Source organism: Melanostigma gelatinosum, assembly GCF_949748355.1.
Source record: "Melanostigma gelatinosum genome assembly, chromosome: 12".
NCBI lineage: Eukaryota > Metazoa > Chordata > Actinopteri > Perciformes > Zoarcidae > Melanostigma > Melanostigma gelatinosum.
In genome coordinates this window covers 14,695,194-14,721,239 of record NC_136645.1, presented here as the reverse complement: position 1 = coordinate 14,721,239, position 26,046 = coordinate 14,695,194, and the positions used below count along the sequence as shown (strand labels likewise).

Here is a 26,046-nt window from a genome sequence, read left to right as displayed (position 1 = left end):
ACAAAACGTAATGGATACAATTGTGTTGACACATTTGTTGTTCATGTGAAATACTCATGGCAGACAGCAGAAGATAAACAATCCTGTTGTTGGCTAATATTGTTATTCCAACAATACAAAAGGCAGAGGAGATTCACAAAATACTTTTAACCACAACAAGAAGTCCTTCATAAACTAGTGCAGGCTAGATCAACCCACCATGAATCATTCATGATATATTAGCATGTGTAGCCTTCACTAAACTGTGCAACATGAATAATCCAGAATGATTGAAACCATATTTTCTGTTTTTAACTGATGATCTTTCCGACCAGTGTAAAGGAACGGTACTGACTTCTTCACATATTGTATTCACAGCAAGTCACTCGGCTGCAGTCCTGTTTTTATTTCATGTTTCATCTCTTAATTCTATTGTGAGATTTATTGAATAAGGACTGCTTATTTAGCATATATGCAATTTAAAGCATTATGTTAGGGTTTGATCACGACATTATTTTTCACAGATCAATGCTCTGGAGCCATTGCATTTTCAAATGTTACTGACAAAGATAGTCAAAAAGGTGACAGTGACATGCCCCTGAACAAAGAATATTATGTTAAAGAATAATGGAGAAGATATGCCTTGTATGGAGTGACGGGAGGGAGGGCCTCCAGTATTTCTACTGTTCTTAACCCTGTACAGTTCCCTCCTTCAATGAAAGAGGGGAAAAACTGACTCGGGAGAATGTACACTTATTCATAGCAGCTATGATTATTTAATGATAGCCAGAATTTATTTTCCTTCAACCATGTCGTTTATTTTCTTCCTTTTAGTGCTAGGAATTATGTATAAGCAGAAAGCTGATCAAATTTGCAACACTAAGCTGTCTTTTCAGCACTGACTTTTATCCTGGTGAATGTGATGCTATGATGAAAAGGCTGTTACTATTAACAGTGTGTTGCTTTCGTCAGCTCCGATCCAGCAGTGAGAACAGATTCTCACTGCTGCTGCTGTTTAAAAATAGAAATGATTGTCTGTACCTCTGTAGAAATACTGGCAGAAGCTTTCAAGTTTACCCTCCACATTTACATTTCAAATGCTAGCTCCACGTTGACCTATTGATAACATCAAGAAGACACTCTTTTCTGCAGACTCATTCCTTAATGTTTGCAAATCAGTCCCGAACTCCTCAGGATCATAGGAGTCTGTGTTGCGTTGCATTTCCCTTTTAAATACTGTGTTATCATGAAGCAAATGAAGTGTCATGGAACAGGTATTCTGCGGCCCACCCCTCTCCTTCACCATGAGGCGGTGTTTACCTGCATTTGTTCTGTTGCTTAATCTCAGGTGTGTCTGGGTGCAGCAGGACGTTGCCAGACAGAAAGTCATTCATTCTTCATTTTCTATATGAGAGCTGGTGTGCGGTTCTCGTCTGTGAAGATTCAAAATAGACGCCAAAGAAAATCCCTACAAGGATATATTTAATGGTATTAAGGTTGTTCTAATTAGATATTAGTTTAAAGGGTTTAAATCTAAACCCAGTTAAGTTCAATCATTGTTTGTGCTCCCATGGTCCTCTCCATCCTCTCAGATAATTAGCCCAACATGTGTGAAGGCTTACATCTCACCCTCTGTGGTTAACACCCCATCTACAGCGTAGGCAATTCTGTAATAGTAACCAAGCAGTCTCCTCTCTGTGGATCTGACGTTGCCATGAGAAACTACGGTATCCCTTGTCCCCTTATTACCTCCGATTTTGCTGTATTTGTAGCCACCCAGGACCTTAGTGCAGGGATGGCGCTCTAACACCCCCGTCGCTGTTGGAGCTGCAGACTGTTGTCGTCTACCGGGTATGACGCGGAGACACATGCAGTCTGCTCTCCCATCACGGTCCAGCTCTGCCTCGACAGCACACATGCGTACCATCCGTTCAGCCCTCTGGAGATCTGACATCACCTCACATCCTTTTAATGCGTTAGATAAGGGACGATCTCGTGGCCGGAGCATCCCTCAAAGGGCGTGGCACACCTCTTTCAGTAGTTGACGCACACAAGGTGGGAGCTAACGAGCAAATAGGATTGTTATTTTTTTCCTCCCAGCTGACAGCTCACCATGTATACAGTGGTAAGTATTATTGTTGACCTGGCGGGGGAGCCAGATACTATTGATTTCACGTCGCCTTTGTTTTGGCTCAATCTTATATGGATCATTGCAAGCTGGTGGCGTCCTCACACCTACACTCAAATTACGCACTTTGACCCGCGATGGTGAGAAATAAATAGGACGTGTGGCGTTTTATTCCTGCGCTGTGTTTTCTCGTTCATTTTGGCTGCGCGCGTGTGTGTTTGTGTGAAATCAAGTCAAGCATTGTTCCTTTTTTTTCTTTTGTCTCACAGAGCTCCAGTTCGGGGAACCCTTCCCTGCACTGCTCCATGTCTTCCTCGGCGGATTTCTCGGACGAGGATGATTACAGTGTGAAATCTGGGTCGGCATCACCTGCACCCGGGGACACTTTACCCTGGAACCTGCCGAGGCATGAGCGGTCCAAGAGGAAAATCCAGGGAGGATCCGTGCTGGACCCGGCAGAGAGAGCCGTGCTCAGGATCGCAGGTGAGCGGCCGTCTCTGTTGCCCGGTTATCAGATGCTTAGGCTAGGCTACTGTCACGAGAAAAACAACCAGCCAATATGCTGCAATATACGGAGCATGAGCTCGTGATATCTGCTGGTGGAGCCTAGCCCCATTTATTTCGGGTCATAATTGTTGTCTGGATCTGTGGAAGCCCACATGGCGGTATTTTGGTCTGCTCTTATTCTGGACACGATCTAAAATGAGGCTAACCGTAAAGGTTTGGATATGTGGTGCCATGTAAAAAATAAAGTATTTGATTTCCATCCAACCAGTTGCGTAAAGACCCATTTTGTGTCAATATATGTATGAATTATTCCAACAGGATTTGAGCATCAGAATCAGAAACCAAGTAGGTTACACAAGGAATGTGGCTAGAGGATTTGGTGCGTAACAGTGAAATAGTATGACATAATAATATAAATCAGGTTGGGGCATAACAAGAAAAGCAATCCCTCTATCAGTCTTGTTTGTTTCACACTTGATGACGTGCTTGAAGTTGACGTTTTATAGCACTTAATTGTTTTATAATGACACGTTGAGTCTATTTGACGTTGTAAAATCTCTGTCAGGTATATCAGATGTCGTTCGGGACTTTTGTTGGTGAAGTTGGGCACTTTAGGGGGATCTGTGAGTGACATTGGTGACAGCTGATGGGCTATTGTCATCAAAGATAGTAAGCTGTACATTCAAACAGCAGTCTTGTAAATCCGCCAAAGTTTCAGTGTCTGAAGTCTTTGACAGGAGGACAACAATCAGAAAGATCGTGGTCCATGTCACGAGCCGGTACAGAGAACGTCTGACAAGGAAAAGCGTTTACACTGTAAAAAATAAAATAAATAATTCAGTCTGGTTTTAACATTTTATTTTACCCACTGCTGCAAATTCCTGCATTTTGGACTACACTGCGGGATATTTAGAATCTTGTGTTAATAAAATAAGACGTATTCAATGTATTCTTTCTAATTACATTCAAGACTTTAGATTTGACTCAATTGATTTGTTTATGGCAGACACGTTTTACAGCGCAGCATGTCCGGCAGTCCTTCCTATCAATCTAGTGAACGCCGGAGAGGAAGTGTCGCCTATTGGACAGAGCGCAGACAAGGGAGGGATGTAGGGCGTTTCCTTCAGTGCAACAACAGCGCCGATCACTCTTGAGTCCTCAGCACGCACACGCACACACACACACACACGCACATACACACACACACACACACACACACATACACGCACACACGCGGTGTCCCTGTCCGCCGCTGGTGAATGTCCAGTTTGTGCAGCCCGGGTTATGGCTCAGTACGCACCGCAGTCTTATGGTCTCTCGGACGAACAGGAATACCTCCAAGCGTACGAGGATGTCTTGGAAAAATACAAAGGTAGGACCAATGCTGATTGGATGTTGTTTAGCATTTGGGAATTTGAAGATATCGCCTGATTGCCGCTTGACAGTTCAATAAATGTCAGCCTGCCCCCTCGCTCTCTGGTGACTGGCTGCTCTTAGTGTCTTTATCCCTGCTGTGGAAAAGTGGGAATATTTCCTGCATGACATCACAATTCGACTGCATTTCAATATGCGATCAATAAGGCTTCATCATGAAGTGTTTATGATCTCAGTTGAATATCAGATCAGGGGATGATTAGTCTTGTTTAGCTGTGGAAATGTAGAACTTGAAATATGTCTGACAAGCCAGATGATTACAGTGTCTCCATCTCTTATTGTCAAATTGAAAGGTCAAAACAGACTTTTTGTTTGAGTAAAGCAAACTTTCACAGTGTAAATGAAATATCTTTGTATTTTTGAGGTGAATATTACTGACTGAATATTGCTCAGTTGACCTATATGGTGTCTCAAGGCAGACAGGACAATGACATAGCAGTGTGAGGCGTTAGCTCATAGAAGTAGCTCATGTCACTTCATGTAGCTGCTCCTTTTGGGTCAAATGTAGCTCATTAATTAGACCACATCTATCCCACAGAAGAGGTCTATGCTATTCAGTGTCTCTTTGACAGCCAGAGCTCGCTGACACAATCGTACATGCGCTCTGAGGCCAGGCCCGAGGAGAGCCGGTGGGGCCGAATTCAAACTGACAGCAGCGGTTTTAACTTTTGTGTTTCCTCTCCACAAAAGAAACCAAAGCAAAAAGGACAAATAGCATATACACTGTGTGCACTCTTGTTCTGCATGCTTGCCATGAGCGTGTTCTTCTCTCAGCTGTTGAGTATTGTAGCCAGCGGGCCAGTCAGCTGTGGTGTAAGGCTTAAAGGCCCTGACTGGACGATCTAACCTAACGGGATCATATGATGTAGCATCATTAGGATAGCTGTTGTCTACAGGCAGAGGAGCTGTGACACACAGTGAGCTTCCGCGACTTCGTGCTATATGTTGATTTTTGTGGCGATATTCGACTCCACGCCAGTTGTTGCATGAACAATGAACTTTGCAAAGAATGGTAAGGCGTTTTTGTTATTTTCTTCATAGTTTGACCAACACATTTTAAAAGTTTATGGAATGCTATGATTTGCGTTTGTCGTCTCAATTGAATTATTTTGTCAGACTGACTCAATTTGGTGTCGTTTTTTCTTTTCTTTTCAATGTTATTCGACACATAAACGTGTGGCTTTTGAGCGATCCTCGTAGAAACTTGAGATCAGCTGGTGGGCTAATTATTACCTCTTGTAACTCATCTACAACCCTGTTTCCATCAGCTTTGTTTACATCAGACTCTCGCTGGCAGAGAAAAAAACATTCATGTTGACTGTTCAAGCAGAAAGAAGCTATCAACATTTATTTACGAGAGATCAGTTAAAGACAGAGGATTACCAATTCATAATTTATTTGCAAAGTTGTGTCTGAGAATGGTGGCGAGAGATGAGTGAGATGACAATTTACAGGGTAAGATTGACAAAGATAACGTGAGAGGAAAGTTATATCTTAGTTTATAGAAGTTATTGCAAACAATACCATTGAAAGAAGTCTATGCAAGTTGATAACTAGAGGATAAGGCTGATAAATGTATCAGATACCTTCTACTTTCTTAAAACAATGTAGATCTCAATGTAAATTTTGTCTAAAAAGATATTTTTCCACAGGGCGCTGGCTAAATGCTGGAAAAATCTCTGTTTTTATTGTGACTTTAGTTTTATTTTCAGCTGATGGAAATACCCAGAGCCCTGAGCCTCTGTCCATGTGATGCATGGAGAATAACAGGGAGACGTTTTCATCAACAATTTGATAAACCGTAACCAACAAACACAACCAAACAAACCAGCCAGTGGCTGTATTGCTATGAAGTAGGAAACAGATTGGTCTTTGTCTCACCAATTCAAGATGTAAATGCATTTGAACTTGTTATTATCTGTGCTGTTGAGTTGCTCTTTATGCGGGTGCTTGTCACTTGTTGCCTGCTTTAATTCCAGGGTCATCAACTGCCTCTGTGAGGAGTGACTGTCAGCTGTCATTTGTCAGAGAAAAGATGATAACTGGATGAATATATCGGCTTTATTGTAGTCAGTGAGCGCCATGTGGTGCGTGACATTGTGCTCTCATTCACCACCAGTGTGACCTGAGATGAACTTTAATTTCAACATCAAAGATGTGCTGTATGAAGTTCTGTACTGTGTTTGAAAGAAACGCAAGATGAGCAATTTTTCTGACTAAACACAACAATCACCGTTGACTAGGATCCTGCATGTAGTTCCCATTGCTGTGGCTGTAAGACAGAATGCCACACTAATTAGGTATTAGAGTTAATAGTACACGAAACAGAGGATTTGCTGTGGGTTAGGCTGAAATTCGATGCAGGCTTTACAAAAGACTGTGAACTTGAGGAATGAGTTAAATACACGCTTTCTTAGACACGTACAACAGTTTATGGCACTGGGCAGTGGCTGTGAGGGATCACAGTGCTCCTGCAGAGCCGGCTCGGCAGCCCGTCAGCATGAAGAGGCTGCAGAGTTTCCCGACAGTTGATCATCCTCTGACATCAGGAAAGATTGGATGGATTAGACGTTTGGTGGTTCAGTCAGCTCTTCTTGTAGTTCATCTATTTTTTTAAGATGCCATATGGCGTAGATTATTTCATCAGTTTATTTGAACCCAAATAAACATGTTTTGCTGATTGAGAGCCCTGACAGACATGCAGATAATACCCAGATCCATTTCATTCAAACATTTGTTTTTCCAGGATTTTTGACCTGCTTTTCTGTGGTCACGCTCACATTTAAAAAAAAATGTAAACAAAATTATTAAATAGGATACTAGCTCAAGCTACATCAGTGGAAATACATTATAGCCAAGGAGTAGTAATCACTAGTCACCCAAAATCTGTTTCTGCTCAGTAACAGTGAAAACATATTAAAGCGTATTTCCTGAGTGTGATATGTTACAGCATACATTTAATCTTTCTGTGAATGTGAACTGACTCATAGACGTATACAACGAATTGACTGATTTAATGTCTTAAAGGAGAAGACGTGTTACACGACGGCTCTGGAAGCTGTGTGTTGCATATGAGGGTGTGGTCCGACAGTGAATCATAGCGGCTGGCATTATGACTTAATCTCTCTTAACAAGAAGGATTTCTGGAGATACATTGAGGAAACGTATGGTTCTGAAAATCCACCGGTTTACACTTGTATTATCTCGCATTATCAAACCCAGCAGCGAGTGAGAGAGCATTGTGTTTTTTTGCACAGTCACTGCCTTTGTCCATCCTCCTGGGCCTAGCCCAGCCCCTCCGCTCTATGTCGACAGCCCACTCATCACATTCAAATGGCCCAGTGGCCCACACACACGCACACGCACACGAACGCGCACGCACACACACACACACACACAGCATGCTGCCTTTGTGGCGACTGTCTGCTCTCGTACAAAAGACACTTTGTTTTTAGGGGAGCAGTATCCAAGTTCCAGAGACTTGTTCATGTGTCAAGTTGATGGTAGTAGTGACGCTCCTTTTTCTTGGCTTTTCATTGAGCGTCAAGGAGACTTGAAAGGGGTCTCTGCCCACCTAACTCAGCCCACAATTAACCGTTTGTATTGAATATGGTGCATGCACAGTTGGCCTCCAAAAACGGAGCACTAATCCACTAACTTATATTGTTCACAAACAATAGGAATACGCTTCATAGGTTTAATTGAACTTAGTTTTTTTAGATCGGTTAATCATGGTCAACAGAAAGAAGACAATGACATTACAAGGAAATGACTGCCAGTGCCGACCAAATATCTTCCACTGTAATGAAACAAATTCTTATTTAGAGTGGCAATTCATTTTTTTATCTCTACTGGGAGATTATCAGAAAAAAAGATTTGGATTGGCATATTATGTATTTGATAGCTGGATATTTGGAAATAACTTAGTTAGTATGACACACTAGGTCTGGTTATCTAATCATCAAGGATCATTTCACAGCTAACACTTCCAAAATCCTAAGTGCTAAGTGCTAATGACTACCGTAAGTAAGTGCATTACATTTTTGGATGAGTGTCCAACTCCAGCTCAACTCGATGCTAATTTCACAAGAACATCTAGCAGTGGTTTTGTGTCAGTTTATATCTGACATGCAGTACCTGGTTGTTTTGCTGTTATGGTCCATCAGTTTGACAAGGTCTTATGGGGTAAACTAAATGTTAATAAATGAAAGCCTTCGACAGTAAATACACAACATACTGCATATACTTGTGCTAAAAGCACAGCATTGTTCTCGTGGGCAAGCCCTTCATTGATCTAATCAATAAGTGTCATCTATGGGCAGTGTAATCCAAACCAGCAGAGCTCTCAGAAAGCTTTTTGCTGCTCCATCAGTCTTTTGTCTGTGTTTGATTTCGTCTTTAATCACATGTTCGTCTTACATTCATCATTTAGAGACATACATGTACTGTCTGTCTGGAATACATTGTATTAATATTCTTCACCTGTTATATGAAATATAACTTCAATGCAGTCCCATGCAGTTGCATGATATCTGTGTCTGAGTGTCTGAGTGTGTGTCACTGCTGTATTTGTAAATGTTGTATTTACATGCTGTCATGGTGATGGGAAGACCCGCATGAGCTGAACCTCATTCCACAGCCTCGCACAGCTCCTCTTGCATGAGATCATCTGTCCCACCCGTGACTCATGCTCTCGAGGCTCTTCGCTCCTCTCTCACTCTAGCAGCACCGCCCTTCTCTCCCAAATGCTGCAGATGCTGGGAAGCGGTCCCATACTAGCAGAAGGAAACACTTTATCCGCTGTTTCATAGGTGGCCAGGAAATGAGTAGCTCCATTTGTTTTTTTTGTGTTGACCCTAAAGCTCACCATTTTAGAAGCCATTGCTGTACTCTCATGACTTGTCTGATCTGATATCAGTTGTTATAAGAGCGACCAGAGAGCGTGTAGTGTGAAGACACAGTAAGATAAATGAATGAATGAATGAATTTTATTTATATAGCGCTTTTCACAGACAATAGTATCACAAAGTGCTTAACAGAGCAGACATTTAAAAGCATAAAAAACACAATGTGACCCTAGGGTCACATTATATACACAGATTATCAAATTATATACACAGAGAAAAGTAAAAAATAAAAAATAAAATAAAAAATAAAATAAAAATGTAAAACATATTTTAAGAGCAGGTCGAGGACATGGGTTTACTTTTACACAAACGCCAGCCTAAAGGTGGGTTTTGAGCTGGCTTTTAAAAGTATCCACAGTATTTGCGAGGTACAGAGTTGCAGGCAGAGCATTCCAGAGCCTCGGGGAGTGTCATGTAAATGAGAGGAGGAACATGACGACTCGAATACAAAAGTCAGCCCGCTAAAACGTTCACAGTTCTTTGCAATAGCAATGGTACACATAGAAATGGCCGCCGACCTGAGCATCCTGCCACTGTGATTTGAATGGGAACATCTACTCTTATTCTATTTCTATGCTGGAACTAATTCAAAATAATTAAACATGATTAAAAGGGTTCGATAAAGTTACACTAAAAAGGATGCTGTTGAACATTTCATTAACCTTTACTTTAAATATTTTGTTATATTTAAAGTGAGAATTTGTGATTTTGTGTTTTTAATTTTTTGTCTGTCATCAGCAATCATTACTGTTTTTATCAAAACCAGTGTCTGTTGATGTTGAATCACAATTGTGTTGTGTCAGTCAGTGTAAGTGCAGCACAGGATTACCTTTTAAATCTTGAGGAGTGTGGAGAGTCTGGGGAGGAAAAGAAGATTTACTCACATGCACAAGTACTCACTCATATGTGGCAGTTGCAGCTGTTGCACATGTGCAGGCTTGTATTGAGTAGTGTGTGTGTGTGTGTGTGTGTCCCATTAGCTGTCATTAATGTTTCCTCTTTCCTCTCCTTGACGTTGAGTGCCCTTCTATAGTGAAAGCTCATGCCCGAGGGCACTTTGCCAGCTTCATCTTCATCCTCCATTTGCTTTTCATCAAGGCTGATACAAAATTTCAACTTCACAAGTGGAGAAAAAATAGTATTTACATGCAACCTGACACTTAATCTTACAAATGCCAGTAGTATCATTGATTATGAAGACACTTCTTGATTGATGCTGTTCATATTTAATGTAAATGCCCTGGTAATTATAATCTTTGCACAGATATTGTGGACTTTATCTTAGTTTCTTCTTTGCTTTGACTGGAAGGGCTGCTTTGAAGGCTTGGCAACCAGTAGCTACTGAGCTGTTCCAGTCACATGTTTCAGATGCTTCCCTGCCCTTCTGAGAAGACTGACTGTAGTTTTCTCACTTACAAAGAATGTCAAAAATGCACCTGCAAGTATCTCCCCCTTTACCTTTCGGTCACACTTGTAGTTTTTGTTGACCACCTATCCGTATGCCAATGTCACAACATGCGTAATAAAAGGCAATAGAAGAAGAAGGTATAGCCATATTGAGCCGAGTCATCATTTCAGTGAGCCTCTAATGTGAGATCTAACGAGGATGAACGGTTCAGTAACAACATTTCAGGTCGCTGCTAACGGCATTTTCACACCTACCGGTACTGAACATCTTAGCGTTCTCACTGTTAGCATGTTAGCATGCTGATGTTAGCATTCAGCCTCACAGAGATGCTAGCATGGTTGTAGAATTTAGTCTTTTTACAAAAACATATTTTGTGTTCTGAATGAAAAGGGCATGTGACACATCCCAACATAGATCTAGACGCACTTCTTTTTTAATTTGAGCATTTTCACAAGTACTGGAAGAATGAACAATGTGTTTATGTTCATCTCGATGACGCGTCACCCTTTGGGGTGCTGCAAACATTTTCATCTTGGATCAGACATTACACTGCTGTGCAGAAAACTGGTTTCAGTTATTCATGTCTTGTCACTGTGTGCAATTCATCACAAATCGATATTGTGCTGACTTGGATCAGGTACACAGTGATGCGGACCTGTATTTCAATATATCCGGCCTTGTACTGGAAACAAAGCGAATGTACACATTCCTGTGCTTTCTGAACTGGTTGTGACACAAGAGATGAGAAATGAAAGCTGTTCAGCAAGAATGTTTAGCGAGTCCTTGTCATAGACTGGAAGGGCTTTTCAGTTTAGTCTGTCTGTCTGTCTGGATTTCCCTCCCATACGAGGTCAAGAGGATTACACAGGCTGAATTTTGATTGAGAGGACTTTTTGACTTTACTCCGCTCAGAATGTGAGGATATTTCAGGCATCCTGACGTAACAAGATGCCAAAGGGTGTTACCGACCCCCACTCACCAACCAAAAAATAAGATTTGGAAACAAGACTTCAACCCTCTACTACAAAATGCAACTCTACCACTAGCATTTACTTTACCAGTCATGTATTTGTTGCATGTAAGGAACTGAAGGAAAGTGGCACCGGATATCTGGCCAGCATGTTTTAGGGTTGTGGCTATTTGTAGACACGCACATGGGCTTTGCTTCGGTCTACAAATAGGTGTCTCAGGAGTTCTATGCTCTCCGTTTGAATGCTGAGGTGGACTCTTAGCACTGGGCTCAGACTGTACACAGGGTACACAAAGCATTTGATTTGATACAAAACTGGCCACTGTGTGTCACCATTTTCAGTGGCGTCATTGTTCATTGAGTGTGCTCATAGTATGAATTGCTGCTTTATTAATACCGGTTTAACTTCCTATCGTGGTGTAGATTTTCACATCTTAAGGAGGCTTTGTTGACTAGCACAAGGTTTTTAAATGTCAAGAAGTTCAGATGTAATATGAGAGAAAAGTGGTTAGTCAGGCTCTCGTGATCCTTCAAACATCAACCTATTAAAGTCAGAGATCAGAAGCTGTTGGTTCAAACATTTCTCAACTGTTCCCAAACCTTTGATGGACATTAATCAGAATTTAAAGTGAGAATATGAAAACACCATAAGACAATTTGTGCGCCATTCCTAAATACTTAAAGTGATATCGTGAAGTGCTCCGAGTAAAAAGATCAGAGTAAAAGTAGCTTTAATGCTGCATGAAGAACTTCTGCACTCAAATTCCACATTTCCTTGTTAAGTAATGGTAATGGCCGATTTTTTAAATTCCGGCAATATTTGATTTAGGGTAACAGGGATGTGTTTTGTGTTAAACTTGCAGTTAACTGCCAGAATAACCCTCCCAGGAATGTTGGTTTGGCTCTCTGGTGAAACTGGATCCTTTTGGAGTGGCTGTGTGAGAAATGCATTCTTTTACGCATGTGAAACCAACAAAAGTCATGAATGAGACAGCAGACGGATGCATCTTTTCAGTGATAAGTAACATTTTTGGATGATGAGCCGTGGTATTATACTGTATCTTAACATGTCCAAGAAAATCAAATGTGTGTGAAATAGGTAAAAGGTGCAAAAGTCCAAGTAGTATAATCACATAATCGATTAGCTGATAAAGATGCACAATATCAGGAGAATGAGTGTATGATCACATTGTTATTCTTAATGACAGAGCTGGGTTGTTGTCTGTCTGATAGTTGATCTCTACATATATCTTAATAATGTACGACTACTCTTTTAAAGTCCAATGTGTTTTGGACTGATAGTACTCCATGCTCACTTTGTATTCTCATAAGAACCTCAAGAGGGCACCAGACTATAAAAACACACCCTCATTTGTTGGGAAGCACAGCTACAGAAATAATTGACCTCACAGCATATTATTCAAACCTGCTCCCTAGTTCAGAGTCTATGAAGTGTTTTCTGTAATATGTATGACATGTGACGTACAGTCGCCTCTCGCTGACCGTGCCTGATAGCTGGTTGATGATGCACCCTTTCAGCTCCCGTCTGCTGCTTTGAGCCGGAGAGTTTCCTGGAATGTTCAGCCAATCTATATTGATGAGCTTCTCTCTGGAGAGGTTTATACATGATGCAGCAGAGAGCTTAGGTGCATTACAAACCACATTAGTGGCCTATTGCAGGCAGCACTGCTTTATCCCTCTGTGAGTCAGCTGTGGAGTCAGATACAGTACATCATCAGGAACACAGCAGCACTGTCAGACTATTTTCCTTGTTTTTTGGACTCTTTTTTTAATAACTGTTGTTTTTGTCAGGCTCTGATGTGTTCCATCACTTAACTGATGTTTCCCTTCATGTCAGGTCTTGATCTAAATGTGTAGACCATCATGCAAAATGATTGTCACACCAACCCACTTTCAATTCCAGCCACACGTGTAACATGTGCGATCTTCTTCGAAAGTAAAAAGGAATTTATGGACCAGTTGTACTGTTTTTAGACACTAGGCTCATCTACGGAGCCCAATTTTTGTAAAGGAACCACCGAGAGTCACAGATTAGTTTAACCAAGCATTGTATTGTAATTCTTTTCCAAACAAAACAAATTCATTACATGAAGCACCTGTCTGAGAAATGGATATATAGTTATAAATAAATAAATAAATAATTATATATATATGTGTGTGTTATATATTATTACCGGTATATGATATATATATTATTATATTATACTGAATTGCCTGTGAGGGTGACAAAAATAAGATGTCCTGACATGTTTGTCAAAGTGTTATTTACTGCTTTTTTTCGTGTTGGAATAAATGTTAAATATTTAACTGCAAAGTAATAATGCGTGTTTGATACTAATGATAATAATGGATGTTTGCTGAAATTGATTGGATGTGGCACAGCCCTACCTAGAAAATGTTCCACCAGCCGCCACTGAGGGTTACACATGCACTATTTTTAGATGAACTAAATGTAGGAATCTGCAGAGAGTACAGTCAGGGGCTCTTCAGTTACCTGGGAATGCATGTTTCAGGCTTTCTGACAGGGACACTTTCATTTTCTATCGCTGCCTCTTATGTAACTGGTTTGCTCAGTATAATAAGAAAAGAAATATAAAATGACGCTAAAATCTCCCAGCTGAAAAACGGTTAGATTACCGATAAGATCTGGAGTCCGATTGTGGTATTTGTCATGTTGTATCATGACGGGTGGTGATTGTTATTAGCCTGGATGTGTCCTCAGTTGTTTCTGCTGAAGTAAACATTGTGGCGAGTCTTGGCAGCTGCACAATAGAGAGAGATGATTATCTGAAAACTGTCGCACTCTTAATAATTAAGGTCCATGACGTATTGCTGACGCTATTAAATATGTTTGCATAAATCAAGTGATGCATGCTGTCATCACAAATGATGGTACATTGCTTTTAAATTGCAGCTTGAACAAACTTGCTGTTGGAACCATCCGCGGACATGTTGACAAGGAACTTTTCTTCTTCTTTTTTTTTTTTTAAGAAGCACTGATTTTTACCCCCTGTGGTTTTAAGTGCCGCTGCTAAACTGTGTAGAAACTCAAAATACTGAGTAGCCATGGAAAACCTGACAGGACTCGTCCTGGATGCTTGATGAGAAAGGGAGCTCGGCTGCCCTAGAGGCTGGTATGCAGGCAGGCAAAGAAGCAGGAGACTGTTTCTGCTTCCTCACTCGCTTGTCCACATGGCATCCGTCGACCTGAACCGCGATCCTCTCGACAGCCCTCAGGAACTAGTGCAGAAGATGAAATACCTACTTCAAGCTGAGAGGGAGCATAGAGCTCACCTGGTAACTCTAATGTGCTGCATGGGTCAGTATTTATCTTACTGCTTCTTCTTGCCAGTTCCTTGAAATGTCAGTCATGTCTAAGCTTGCTCATTTCAATAGTAGGTAAGATATCCTTGAGTCAAACTTCTTTTAATCACTGAGGATTATTAAGGGGCAGAGGTTGTCTGTGTGTTTTAGTCATGTGGTCAATGTTGTCGTTATTGGTGTAAATGTGAGCCAGAAGATTGTTGTTAATGTCATTGATTGAACATGTGAGTATTTTGGTGTTCGCTGAGGAGGATTTAGAGGAGTCGTGTCAGGTAGACTGGGAGACGTGGAAAACAGTGCAATGAGTCACAACCGACTGTGAATCCTGCTCTGCTCTTCCACTGGATAGAAGCCAATCTTATTGAACAATACAGCAACCAAACATACAGGTTCTTCATAATGTAACACAACAACGCAAGTGTAGTTTTTCTGAATTATAATTCTGCTACGAGAAAGGAATTGATTTTGAGAACATTTTCAGGATCATTTTCCTTTTCCCTGCTAATGCATCCATTTAGTTCCACATATGTTACTGGCTGCAGGAAGTCTGGTTGCTATGGTTTTGGGAAACAAAAAACACATTACGTGGTCAAGAGCGTGCAGGAGAGAGTGATGTCATTACATCCTTCTTTTAAGCCACTGGGTCTTGTGGTCTTCACATTTCCTCTCTTTTCTACATCACTTTCATTGAAACTATGAATCCAAAAATAACATTTCACATTGACTCTGTGCAGCAGGAGGCAAAATATAAAGCTCCACAAATGATCTGTGCAATGCCTTAAAACTTAAATGAGAGTTAAATTGTTTTCTTGTTTCTCTCTTCCTCAGATGAAAGAGACAGAGTGCAGAAGAAGACATTTACAAAATGGATAAACCAGCATCTGCTGAAGGTAAGAACTAATGTGTGATACCATGTCAAATTAAGATTATCTGCATGTAAAAAAACGATCTCAATCATCTTTGTCTCACGGAAACTGTATTCACTAAAACAAAGGTGGAACCTAAATACTCGTTCCAAGAATCAGCAACATAAACAATCTATTAGAGAAATATTGGCAGTGAAAACAATTACCACTCCCCACGTTAGGTCCCAACATGCTGACATTCCTCCGCAGATATTATTAAAACTGGCTGAAAGTCACTTAGCATGACATGTGCTGTTGATCTGCTGTAGCAACAGGTTTTCGGTTGTTGGCAGGAATCTGAAATGCTTACTGTGGTGCTTCATGTGTGTGGGGAATTTAATGAAACACTTCAGCAGACAGACAAGCACTGGCAAATCTCATCGAATCTGCCTTTGTAGAAATGAATCATTACCTGTAAGTAATGCGGAATGTTATACTTTTATAGGATTCATACATCAGTGGTGCATTAATCACTAAAAATCACACTCATTTCTGTTATGTCAGACATAAAGATGTAGTAATGTGACATATAAATTAAGGCTCATTCATTCGTTTGCTTTGGCACTGATATGATGCATTAGTTGATGCCATGAGTCCTGGTTAAGCGGACTCAAGCAAGGAGAGTTTTGAGAAAGTCCATTCTTTCAAATGCAGAACAGCAAGACTTGTATCTTCACTTCAATGCAGGTTGATTTCCCCTGCTAGCTGTGTGTGTGTGTGTGTGTGTGTGTGTGTGTGTGTGTGTGTGTGTGTGTGTGTGTGTGTGTGTGTGTGTGTGTGTGTAGGGATGGTAGTGTTTATCAGCTAGCTGCTGACTCTGGTGGTACCTCCAGATGCACAGCAGATCACAGGTTTCACTTATCCAGTGAAATATCTCAACATCAGCTTGATGGATTGGCCTCATAATTCATATAGACAGTTATGGTTCCCAGATGCTGAATCCTGTAGACGTGGATGATCATTATGAGATTGACAGTTGTGGTTTTTAGTGACACTTGTCTCAACAACTATTGAATGAATTGGCACATTCCCTGATTTTTCATCTACCACTATCATCCCGTCAACATTTCAATTTGTCCAATACTTTGGTTCATGACCACCTGATAAATGTCAGTGCAGGTTTCAATTAAACTATGAACTGGTAATATTGCTACTAACATAGCTGTACGGCTGCTACACTCTTTTTTTCATCGGGAATGAAGCGCCAGAGTGTGTTACATGACATGGTGGGCCACTCGTTTCCCCCCAACCCAAGTTGCATTCATTGTTTTGCTCCTGAGGGGATTTTTGTGTTCTTTGATCATCATCTGCAAAGTGTGATGAGGGCCATAAACCTGTCCTGAGGGGTCACTTTAAGGGTCAGTCCTATGATGAGGACGGGGCTTCCTGTGGATCAGTGCTGCTGACTGGTTTTATGATCATTGGTGTGTGATATTTCCAGACAGGAATACATTCATCATTTCCAATATGAAGATCATTAGAAGGGTGGATGAGGCCCGAAGAAGCTGCTGGCTCCAGTTCTGCCTGAAGAAGACACCTGCTACAGCTCACACTGTTTCATGAGAGACGCATTATGTTTTGTCACAATCAAAAGAAAGAATGAAATTGTATTTTATGTCTGTAGCACAGCATAACGCACGCAATGACGGTGCACAGAGAATCAGAAACAAGTGCATAAAAAAAACATAAATTCTCTTCTGTAGTTGTTTTAGCCTGTTGAACTTGAGTTTATGGTTATATTTAAATATTTGCATTTTATTTCATGTCTGACCACTTATTGTAAAGTCTGTTTCATCAGTGAGAAATCATATAAGTGCTGAGTAATAGTTGGGGGAGCTGCGCCGTTGACCCAATAACATAAGGGCGCAAGTCTATTTTGGCTCCACAGCTGTGGCTGCTATCTGGGATTACAGTGCTGAAAGCCCTGTGTGAAAGCAGGTCAGCGGGCAGCAGGGTGATTTCAGAGGCGCGGTATTTAGGACAGGAAGGAGAGATGGGCCTGCTGGAAAGAGAACGCCTCGGCCCGGAGTTGTTAAGTGGCTCGCTTACGTTTTTAGATAAGGCATCACAATGACATCCTGTGTGTTTTTATGCAACATTTAGTTCAGTTTTTAAGGGAAAGGTGAGGGGAAAAAGTGAATACAAGTTTGTTGTTCTAAACCTGGAAACTGAAAACCAAGTTAATTGAGTTGCATAAGAAAGAAACATCAAAGGCAGAGTTATAGTGACACCAGGTGTATGGATTTTAGAGACATGCATGGTATAATCCTCAACGATCTCTTCTTTGGCAATTGAGATCATTATGGTTCAATAACTGCGAACAACTCAGAGATTTGAGCACCAATTTGACTACATGTACAGTAGTAGTACAGCTATTTGTTATCGTGATCATCCTCAATCAACAGTTTTGTTTTTAACAATACTTGCTCACATGTTTCTCCCTCGTGTCCTTAGGTACGAAAGCATATAAATGACCTGTATGAAGACCTACGAGATGGACATAACCTGATCTCACTGCTGGAGGTTTTGTCTGGAGACACATTGGTGAGTTAACGTTTTTCTGTTGTTTTAATGTCGGCGTGTCTTACAGAGAAAAATAACTCAAAACAAAGTTGCGGTTATGATGTTTTGGTACATGTGGACATCACAAAACCTTCCGATTATCACTAGATACCAGTAAGGAAAGTGAGAAATCTATTCCTCTCCCCGTAGAGCAACTCATCCTCCCGGTGCATGACTGATGTCCTTCCTCTGTGTCCTTCTCACTTATATAACTGATGGCAGGAGGGATTCCTGGGATTTGATGGTCTGTAATCAGATCTGCTTTGACTCGTCCACCAAAACCCACTCAATGAAGTCGCATTGTTGGGGGACTTGTATGCAAGTTATTTATTTATTTTTCCTTTTTCCCTTCTGGGATATCTATGAAAAAAGACTGATGTGTTTGTGATTTGTTGTGTTTTTGTTGTGCTTTACTTGACTTTTTGATACTGAGGGTATGGGGCGCTTTGTGCCACTCAGTATGTTGCTCAAGTAGCAATTAACTTGAGTGGGATATTAAATACGGTGATGAGCCAAAAAGGTTGTTGTCTCTCAGTCAACAAAATGTAAGCAAGGAAAATAATTTAGCAATGAAAACTAGCTCTCTTTAGCCCACTGGGATTTCTGGCGAGTTCTTGGCAACCGATAATCAGCCATTAACAAAGCTAACAAGCCTTTTTAACGCACTAACTGCCAAGGGCTACCTTTTATTTTGTATTCTTCATCTGGACCCCCATTCCCCAAGCAAGAGCCAACCATTCAATTTAAGCTCGGCAATATGAATACCACGGACAATTAGATCAAAAGCGGTAGTAAAATCCAAGAGCACAGCCCTAAATAGTTACCTGTCATCCATATTAGAATAAGTATCATAAACTGACAGCGTGTCAAATCCAACACAGGCTACATTGACACAATATGTATGTAGAAACGGCACCAGTATATCGGTTCGTACAAGAAAGATTGATCAAATTCCTTCAGACCTTCCTGGGCTTTTGTTTTCCGTTTGAGAAATGTGTTTAAATACCACAATTACATGAGCAGTTATTCCAACTGCTGTATGTAAAAAAAGGTCCACTGCTGGTCATCACTGTCATGAACTGACAAACATTGCTGCACTTCTGTGTATGGAATTTGGGTCATCACGTCTTATTGAGAATGCCCTTTTTGCAAATATTAACAGAGGACAAACATCACTGCACATGACAGTCAGCCAACATGAAAGTGTGACATTGTTTCTATGAATGGCGTTGTGATGAAGTAATCTTACATGAGTGCAGGAAACTGTGCTGTTTATGGAGATTAAAACACAGCTGGAGTTGTCGCTGTCAAAACTTGGAATAACTATGAGTTGATGTCTCGGTGTGGATTTATTTTCAGTAGCAGTTCGAAACCAAAACCTTTCACGGTATTGTAGGTAACGGTCTGAATCACATTATTTAACCACAAATAGGGAGCTGTCTTTGGTTTGTGGCCTTGTTATAGACGTTTTTTTCATGAGAAATCACAAGGTGTTGAATTCAGTCTCGTTCAGTATGTTTATGTATCTAATCCCTCACACACATAGAGCACATAGCTGTACAGTGTATGTAGCTGTAGCACTCTGGCGTAGCCACTTAGTTACTGTACGTTATCCAGCTGGCTTTCTGCAGTATTATTTAACTTCTCTGTTAACATGTCATTCTGTCATCTTGTATTGAAGTATGTTAATACAGTCTTTGTGCAGTCCTGAGCCACATAATGTTATCATACTGTCTTGTCCCTTTCTGTATTTAAACTGCATGTATTCCTGTGCAAGGAGCCCCAGCAGTTACTCCTCCTCCAGTGTGACTAACTTTCATCCTCTACAAGCTATCTGTTTTTCTGTTTACATCCCGTTCCTCCTCCTCTGTTGTCCACTCTTTGATTGGTTTCTGTCCATTGTCTAACTTCCTTTTGATTTGGCCGCCGTGTGTGTCCATGTCTTCCTTTCTCCTCCATGTGTTGCCTTTTCGGTGATAAGCCGAGGGAGCGTGATTTTCTGAAGACATTGCGGTTGGTGAGTGGGACAGAAGCATGCGCAGTTGAGCAGCATGGAGACACGGTGGATGATGATCAGGGGGTACGTGTGGCTTGCCCCCCCCCCCCCCTTTTAACAAACTAATTCAGAGTTGTGCCGTGGCCCGTTAACAGGAGTGTAGAAACGATCCCACCGTACGATTTGTCTTTCTGTCGACTTATGGCTTGAGCAGATATTGTAGTTATTCTATATGCTTATAGAGTAGTGTTTTCCTTTTCCCAATTTACCTAAATGTGTGATTTCTATGCAACGTTGTTTCATAATGCCACTTCTTTTGATCAGCAAACAGAATCCTACATGACCAGATGATACTGAGGATGCAGAGGAAATTGTGCACATGATTCAAAGACAGGCATCTTCATGCTCAAATGTGTTGTTGAACATGCATCAACAATACATTTGGCCCGCTGACCTTGCAAAGGCATAAAAAAGATGCAATATATTGAAACTGCCAATAAAGATTGGGTCTTTATATCCATCTCACCAGCTTTGCCCGTCAACGAGCCATGCAATCAAAGCGCTCCGAACCTTCGTGAGCATCAGGACATTTTTCATCTGCTGCTTTCGAGTATGCTTTGAAGTGTTTTTTAAGCCTCAAGAGCTCCTCATAAGTGTGTGAGAGCCGTTGAATGGAAGCTCTAGGAGACGGGTTACCGTTGCTTTGCTATTGAGATGAGCAGGATTCGTCCCAGCTTTTATCAACTTACAAATACGGCTGAATGCAGCACACGTCTTTTGCTGCTGCTGCATCCTGGCTACAATGCATTTTCCATTTCATTACCTCATGCTGTGGCCCCTGACTGTTCGCGTGCATTCGCCACAAGAGATTGGATCGTTTCTCAAACGAGGAATCATCCTGCTATCATTTTAAAGTTGTATATCTGGTGTCTACAGCACAGCGAATACCCTTTACCTGTTACTTGGTTTGTTATTACATGTTAAGGGCAAATTTCTAGAGATGCAAACGGTGGAAAATGTTCTGTATATGCACAGATTTTTTGTGAAATGGCTACTCCTGTTGTGAGTTTTTCTTGTGTGTTCTTTGACGTCTTTATCTCACCAGAATAGCGGGTAAGAACCTGGATGCATGTCCTGTGTCCACCATGCTATTAATCATTTTTTTAAATGTGTCCTCTGATATTGAGAAAAATCTGATTGCCATACATGACCGCTCTTCCCTCTTTATGTCCACAGCCTCGGGAGAGAGGAAGGATGCGCTTCCACAGACTCCAGAATGTACAAATAGCACTGGATTATTTAAAGAGGCGGCAGGTACGGATCAATCCAAGCACACTCTGACACTCTTGTTCTGATGCAGGAAGCGAATTCAATAAAATGTTACAGCTGGATAGCACTTGTAAATGTAGCAGTTCATGTGTGCAGTTGCATCATATTCAGAGAGATTTGTTCTCTTGTAACCACCAAGGTTGACAAATGCAAGCAGAGGCACATGGGTAGTTGAAGAGGGAATGCAAATGGAACACTGTTTCTGAATATCTTGGCTCAGACACGCAGTGCCACATAGTGTGGGACGGCCCCATTCAGTGGTGATTGCCTATTCTCTGCCTATTCTCCAACATCACACACTGTTGGACTCGTGGCATTTGCCATCTCTCTTGATGACAATTACAATTCAGCTCCCACCAATAATAATGGCAGCATTTAAAGAGCGCTGACTACAGATCCCATCGGTGGGGTTTCAGAGAGCTTTGATTGCCCTCCCCTCCCCCCCCCCCCCCCACCACCACTCAGGATGTGATGAAGAACACAGCCTTGCTGAGCCAGAGCCAGATGTGACGTAAGGCTTGAGACAAAGGAATCATAGATGGTCACAAATGAGCTGATCTGTTGTTTTAGCTGCAGTACACACCAGATACTCCCTTGAACAGAAAAGTATCTCTTTAAACCTCCTCAAATCTCCCCCTGCAGCTTATTGATTGCAGTTATAACAGATGATCAGACTGGCTTTAGAGGAATAGATGACCTGCTCCGTTAAAACAAGGATGCGTTTGTATGATTCACATTCTTTTGTTCATGAATTTTCCCCTCTGATATGTGGACGATAAAACAGCCCGAGCTGCTTTATAACATTTAATTAGGAGCAAACATTTGTTTCCGTCTGTCATCTCAGACCCACATGATAACAAGGTAGCAGCGCCCTGACATAATATAATGACTATTGTGCCCCCTTGTGGTGCTTGTTAAATGACAGGCACACGAGTCAAAATAGACAAAACACAGTTACTGATATTTAGGAGTTGTTTAATGCACTGATCCATGTAAAGGTGAATGCCATAATGTAGAAACTTAAGAGCAGGATTTGAGCATTTGGAGGTATTGTAAATATGGTAATCACGTGTTTCCTGTCATCAGGTCAAACTTGTAAATATCAGGAACGATGACATCACAGACGGCAACCCAAAACTGACCCTGGGATTGATCTGGACCATAATTCTGCACTTTCAGGTCAGCGTTGTCATCTCATGGTTTGGTAATTCTTATGATTTCAATCGCCAAATAATTAACATTATCTTTTACCTAGATACTGGATTATTACTTGTTTTTCATTTCATTGTATTATCAGTAATGAGTTCACACTTTTAAGGGCTGTTCATTTGATCCTTGTGTGTATCTTTACATCTTACTTGATGTTGATCTTCATATTTGAATGCAGAGGTCCAACACACACTGACAAACGTGGATGTTTCTTCTTTTGACCACAAGGTGTCAAAGCTGTGCAGCATGTATCATGATAAATGTTGTAATTGCAGTCTTACTCACTGAAGATGACGGTGATGATGTATGATGTTAGTGTTTACCAGGCTTACTTTCATGTTTGATTCAGCTTGAGTTGTAACATGACAAGCTAACATCATGTAGCTCCTGGTAACGAAAAAAATAATGTTTTGTTATCCACAGGATGTATTGAGACACGGAAAATGCTTTTGCGCACAGTTATAATGAGTCTGTGTTTAAATGCAGACAGCAATGGCTTGAATGTTGCTTTGTTTTGTCAGTGCAGAGTATTGTATTTCCAAAAAAGCGTTGCAGTTTGGAGAGTTGTGATGGTTTTCAAATTTCCCTGTGCTCTAATCTGGGTTGATATTTCTCCCTGAATGTTCTCAAAAAAACGGTTTCTTCGGGAATATTTTTCATTTTATTGCTGGAGTGACACAAATCATGTTGAGTGGGTTAGTGTGTGTGTGTGTGTATGTGTGTGTGTATGTGTGTGTGTGTGTGTGTGTGTGTGTGTGTGTGTGTGTGTGTGTGTGTGTGTGTGTGTGTGTGTGTGTGTGTGTGTGTGTGTGTGTGTGTGTGTGTGTGTGAGCGAGCATACCAGGAGTATCCAGGTGTCCGTCAAAGTGTCTGTCAAAAATCCAACAGCATGCAGAAACTTCATACTTGAACGACTTCTCACTCAGTCTTCCCTTCCTTCCTTCTCTCTGGCTGCTGCATTGGGTTATTACTATCTTTGGCACCACATGTCACATGACTCAGTGGTTGGTAGGGGACAGGAACATTGCAAGAGTCTTTCACACTTGTAGCTTTAATGGAGATGGTATTGAGTTAGCACATTCTGTTAGAACAAGAATGCATCTGTCTGACTGACGGCCTCAAGGAAATGATGAGGGATAAAGTGGTTCAGAGATATTTTGCCTGGACTCGCTGACAGGTAGCGTCGGTGATGCTGCCAACACCTGCCGCTGTATGTCTCACGCAAGCCCTTGAGCAGCCATGGGCCTGTTTCTTCTTGATTTAGAACGTCAGCAAGTCACAGTATCTTGGCCTTTATTATATAAGTACAGCTGACAGCGGATTGATATGCATGAACTTTGTTTTACAATGTCATAGTTGATTTGGAGGCACACTTCATGGGCTTTTCTTATTGCTGCAGGTTATTAAAAATGAACTTACACATGTGGTTATGTTTGAGCTTAATTCTTTATCTCATAGTTGGTTCACTGTTTTGCTGTTGAAGTTTTGATTCGGTGTTCAGACGCTGCCGCTGTTCTTCACAATCTGCTGTATTTTCACCTGGAACATGGTGTTGAGTGTGATGTTTGTTTTAGTATGCAGCCGGTGACAGTGCACCACAATGACATTGCAATGTTGTCTGGTATTTATTTGCCTGTTGGTCTTCATTGTTTATTGGTCTTCATTGTTGATTGACACTTGATTGATTGTCACTGTCTCTGTGATGTCTGTTGCTCTCTACACAAACACACAGTCATGATTCAATTATATCATTCATTCACTGTCAATATAAACTGTACCAAGTAACTATATAAATCATCTGGAATGGTATAAATCATTTATTTTACTGAAAGGAATCCTGCAGTACCAGCCGTATTTAACAGTTTGTCAATAAGTAGCCGTGCGAGTCACCAGTACTCTGTAGTTTGAACGGTGCCGGCTGTCAGGTGACTTTGACCTTCTGGGAAACTTCGTCGGCGTTCAAACACTGTAAGCTGACAGTGGCACAGTGTTCTTTTAGCTGAGCCGTGTGGTGCCATTATATTTACCTTTGTACACACTACTTAATTATCCTTTTGTCACGTTTTAAAAGTACACTGATAGATTCCTCCACAGTGGACTTGCGCCCCGCGCTGTCAGGCTGTGTTATGTTGTTGTAATGGTGTTATGTGGTGAATCACTTCCTGGTCAGAGCATTTTGCCCCCTTGTGAACTGCAGTGGTGGTGATCTGTTCAGATAATAGTGTTTGTTCAAACCGTTGGACTTAAGCCCCACCTCTGGCTCCGCCATTGTACGTAGCTTGATTAATGGACAAAGTGAAAGCACTTTGCTGTCCAGCTCGAATATGCCTCTGCTTCTGTTGCTCTCGTTGACCTACGCTGCTCTGTTTTTCAAAGCCTTTCTCACCGGCTGGGACTGTGTCTGGTTCACGCAGCCAAACTTGCTGAGCCAGAATTTGTCACAGCATAATAGATGGCCATCAGCTGGCATCCACTTGCAGTTTAAACCTTGTCCTCCCTCCACCCCCTCATTACAGACACAAATATTAGGAAACAGAAGCGGCAGCTGTGACGTGCACATGTTTGCTGTGTAGACGAAGCAGATAGGCGACACAAAACAGGTCTGTCCACAAGTCTTTTCCACTCTTGCACAGCTGAGAAATATAAGCACATTGGCCGTGTCTGTCTGTGTGTGTGTGTGTGTGTGTGTGTGTGTGTGTGTGTGTGTGTGTGTGTGTGTGTGTGCGTGCATTTATGGAGTTTGTGCTAGATTAGCAATGCCAGAGAAATGTTTCAAAGGTCAAAAAGGATTCCAGTGTCAGAGGAGAGACGCAAGAGAGAGCACGCAGGCGAGAGAGAGAGAGAGAGAGAGAGAGAGAGAGAGAGAGAGAGAGAGAGAGAGAGAGAGAGAGAGAGAGAGAGAGAGAGAGAGAGAGAGAGAGAGAGAGAGAGAGAGAGAGAGAGAGAGAGAGAGAGAGAGAGAGAGAGAGGCTGACCAGTTCTCAGCTGTGAGTCAACGAAAGGAAAAAGTCAACTCTGCTCGAGCGGAGCGAGCTTTATGTCTGCCTGCCGGCTTGTCTGTCACTGCTTATTGTGTTAGCCACACAGCGCGAAAATGACTTTCTGTCAATGGGATAGTGGCTCTTCAGATCAAGTGGAGCTCAGCGGATACTTTGCCTGAAAACAAGCTCACTGTTGGGAGTTCAGCACTGCCGATGGGTGAGAGACTGTATGACTGTCAGCCATGGGAAACATCTGTGGCTGTGTTCGAGGCCCTAAAGAGGAATGCTATGTTGACCCCAAGAAAGCTCCACTGAGCCTTGAATCTAAAGAGCATAAAGGGCGACGCTATTTTCAGAGAAAGAAGAGGAAATCGGGAGCCTTTCGG

The 26,046-nt window shown here is 41.5% G+C and overlaps 1 protein-coding gene across 1 annotated transcript in view; it reads left to right on the top strand.

The window, feature by feature from the left end:
• Nucleotides 1-2,092: 2,092 nt before the first annotated feature.
• The window catches only part of dst (dystonin), a gene marked incomplete at its 5' end in the record, with an annotated part of 90,416 nt that continues 66,462 nt past the window's right edge, over nt 2,093-26,046 (top strand). Inside the window, 7 exons of the mRNA XM_079280195.1 lie at nt 2,093-2,104; nt 2,377-2,590; nt 15,507-15,568; nt 18,038-18,127; nt 20,127-20,225; nt 21,378-21,455; nt 22,557-22,649. Coding sequence (XP_079136321.1) covers nt 2,093-2,104; nt 2,377-2,590; nt 15,507-15,568; nt 18,038-18,127; nt 20,127-20,225; nt 21,378-21,455; nt 22,557-22,649 — 648 coding nt within the window. The remainder of the gene's footprint in view (nt 2,105-2,376; nt 2,591-15,506; nt 15,569-18,037; nt 18,128-20,126; nt 20,226-21,377; nt 21,456-22,556; nt 22,650-26,046) is intronic.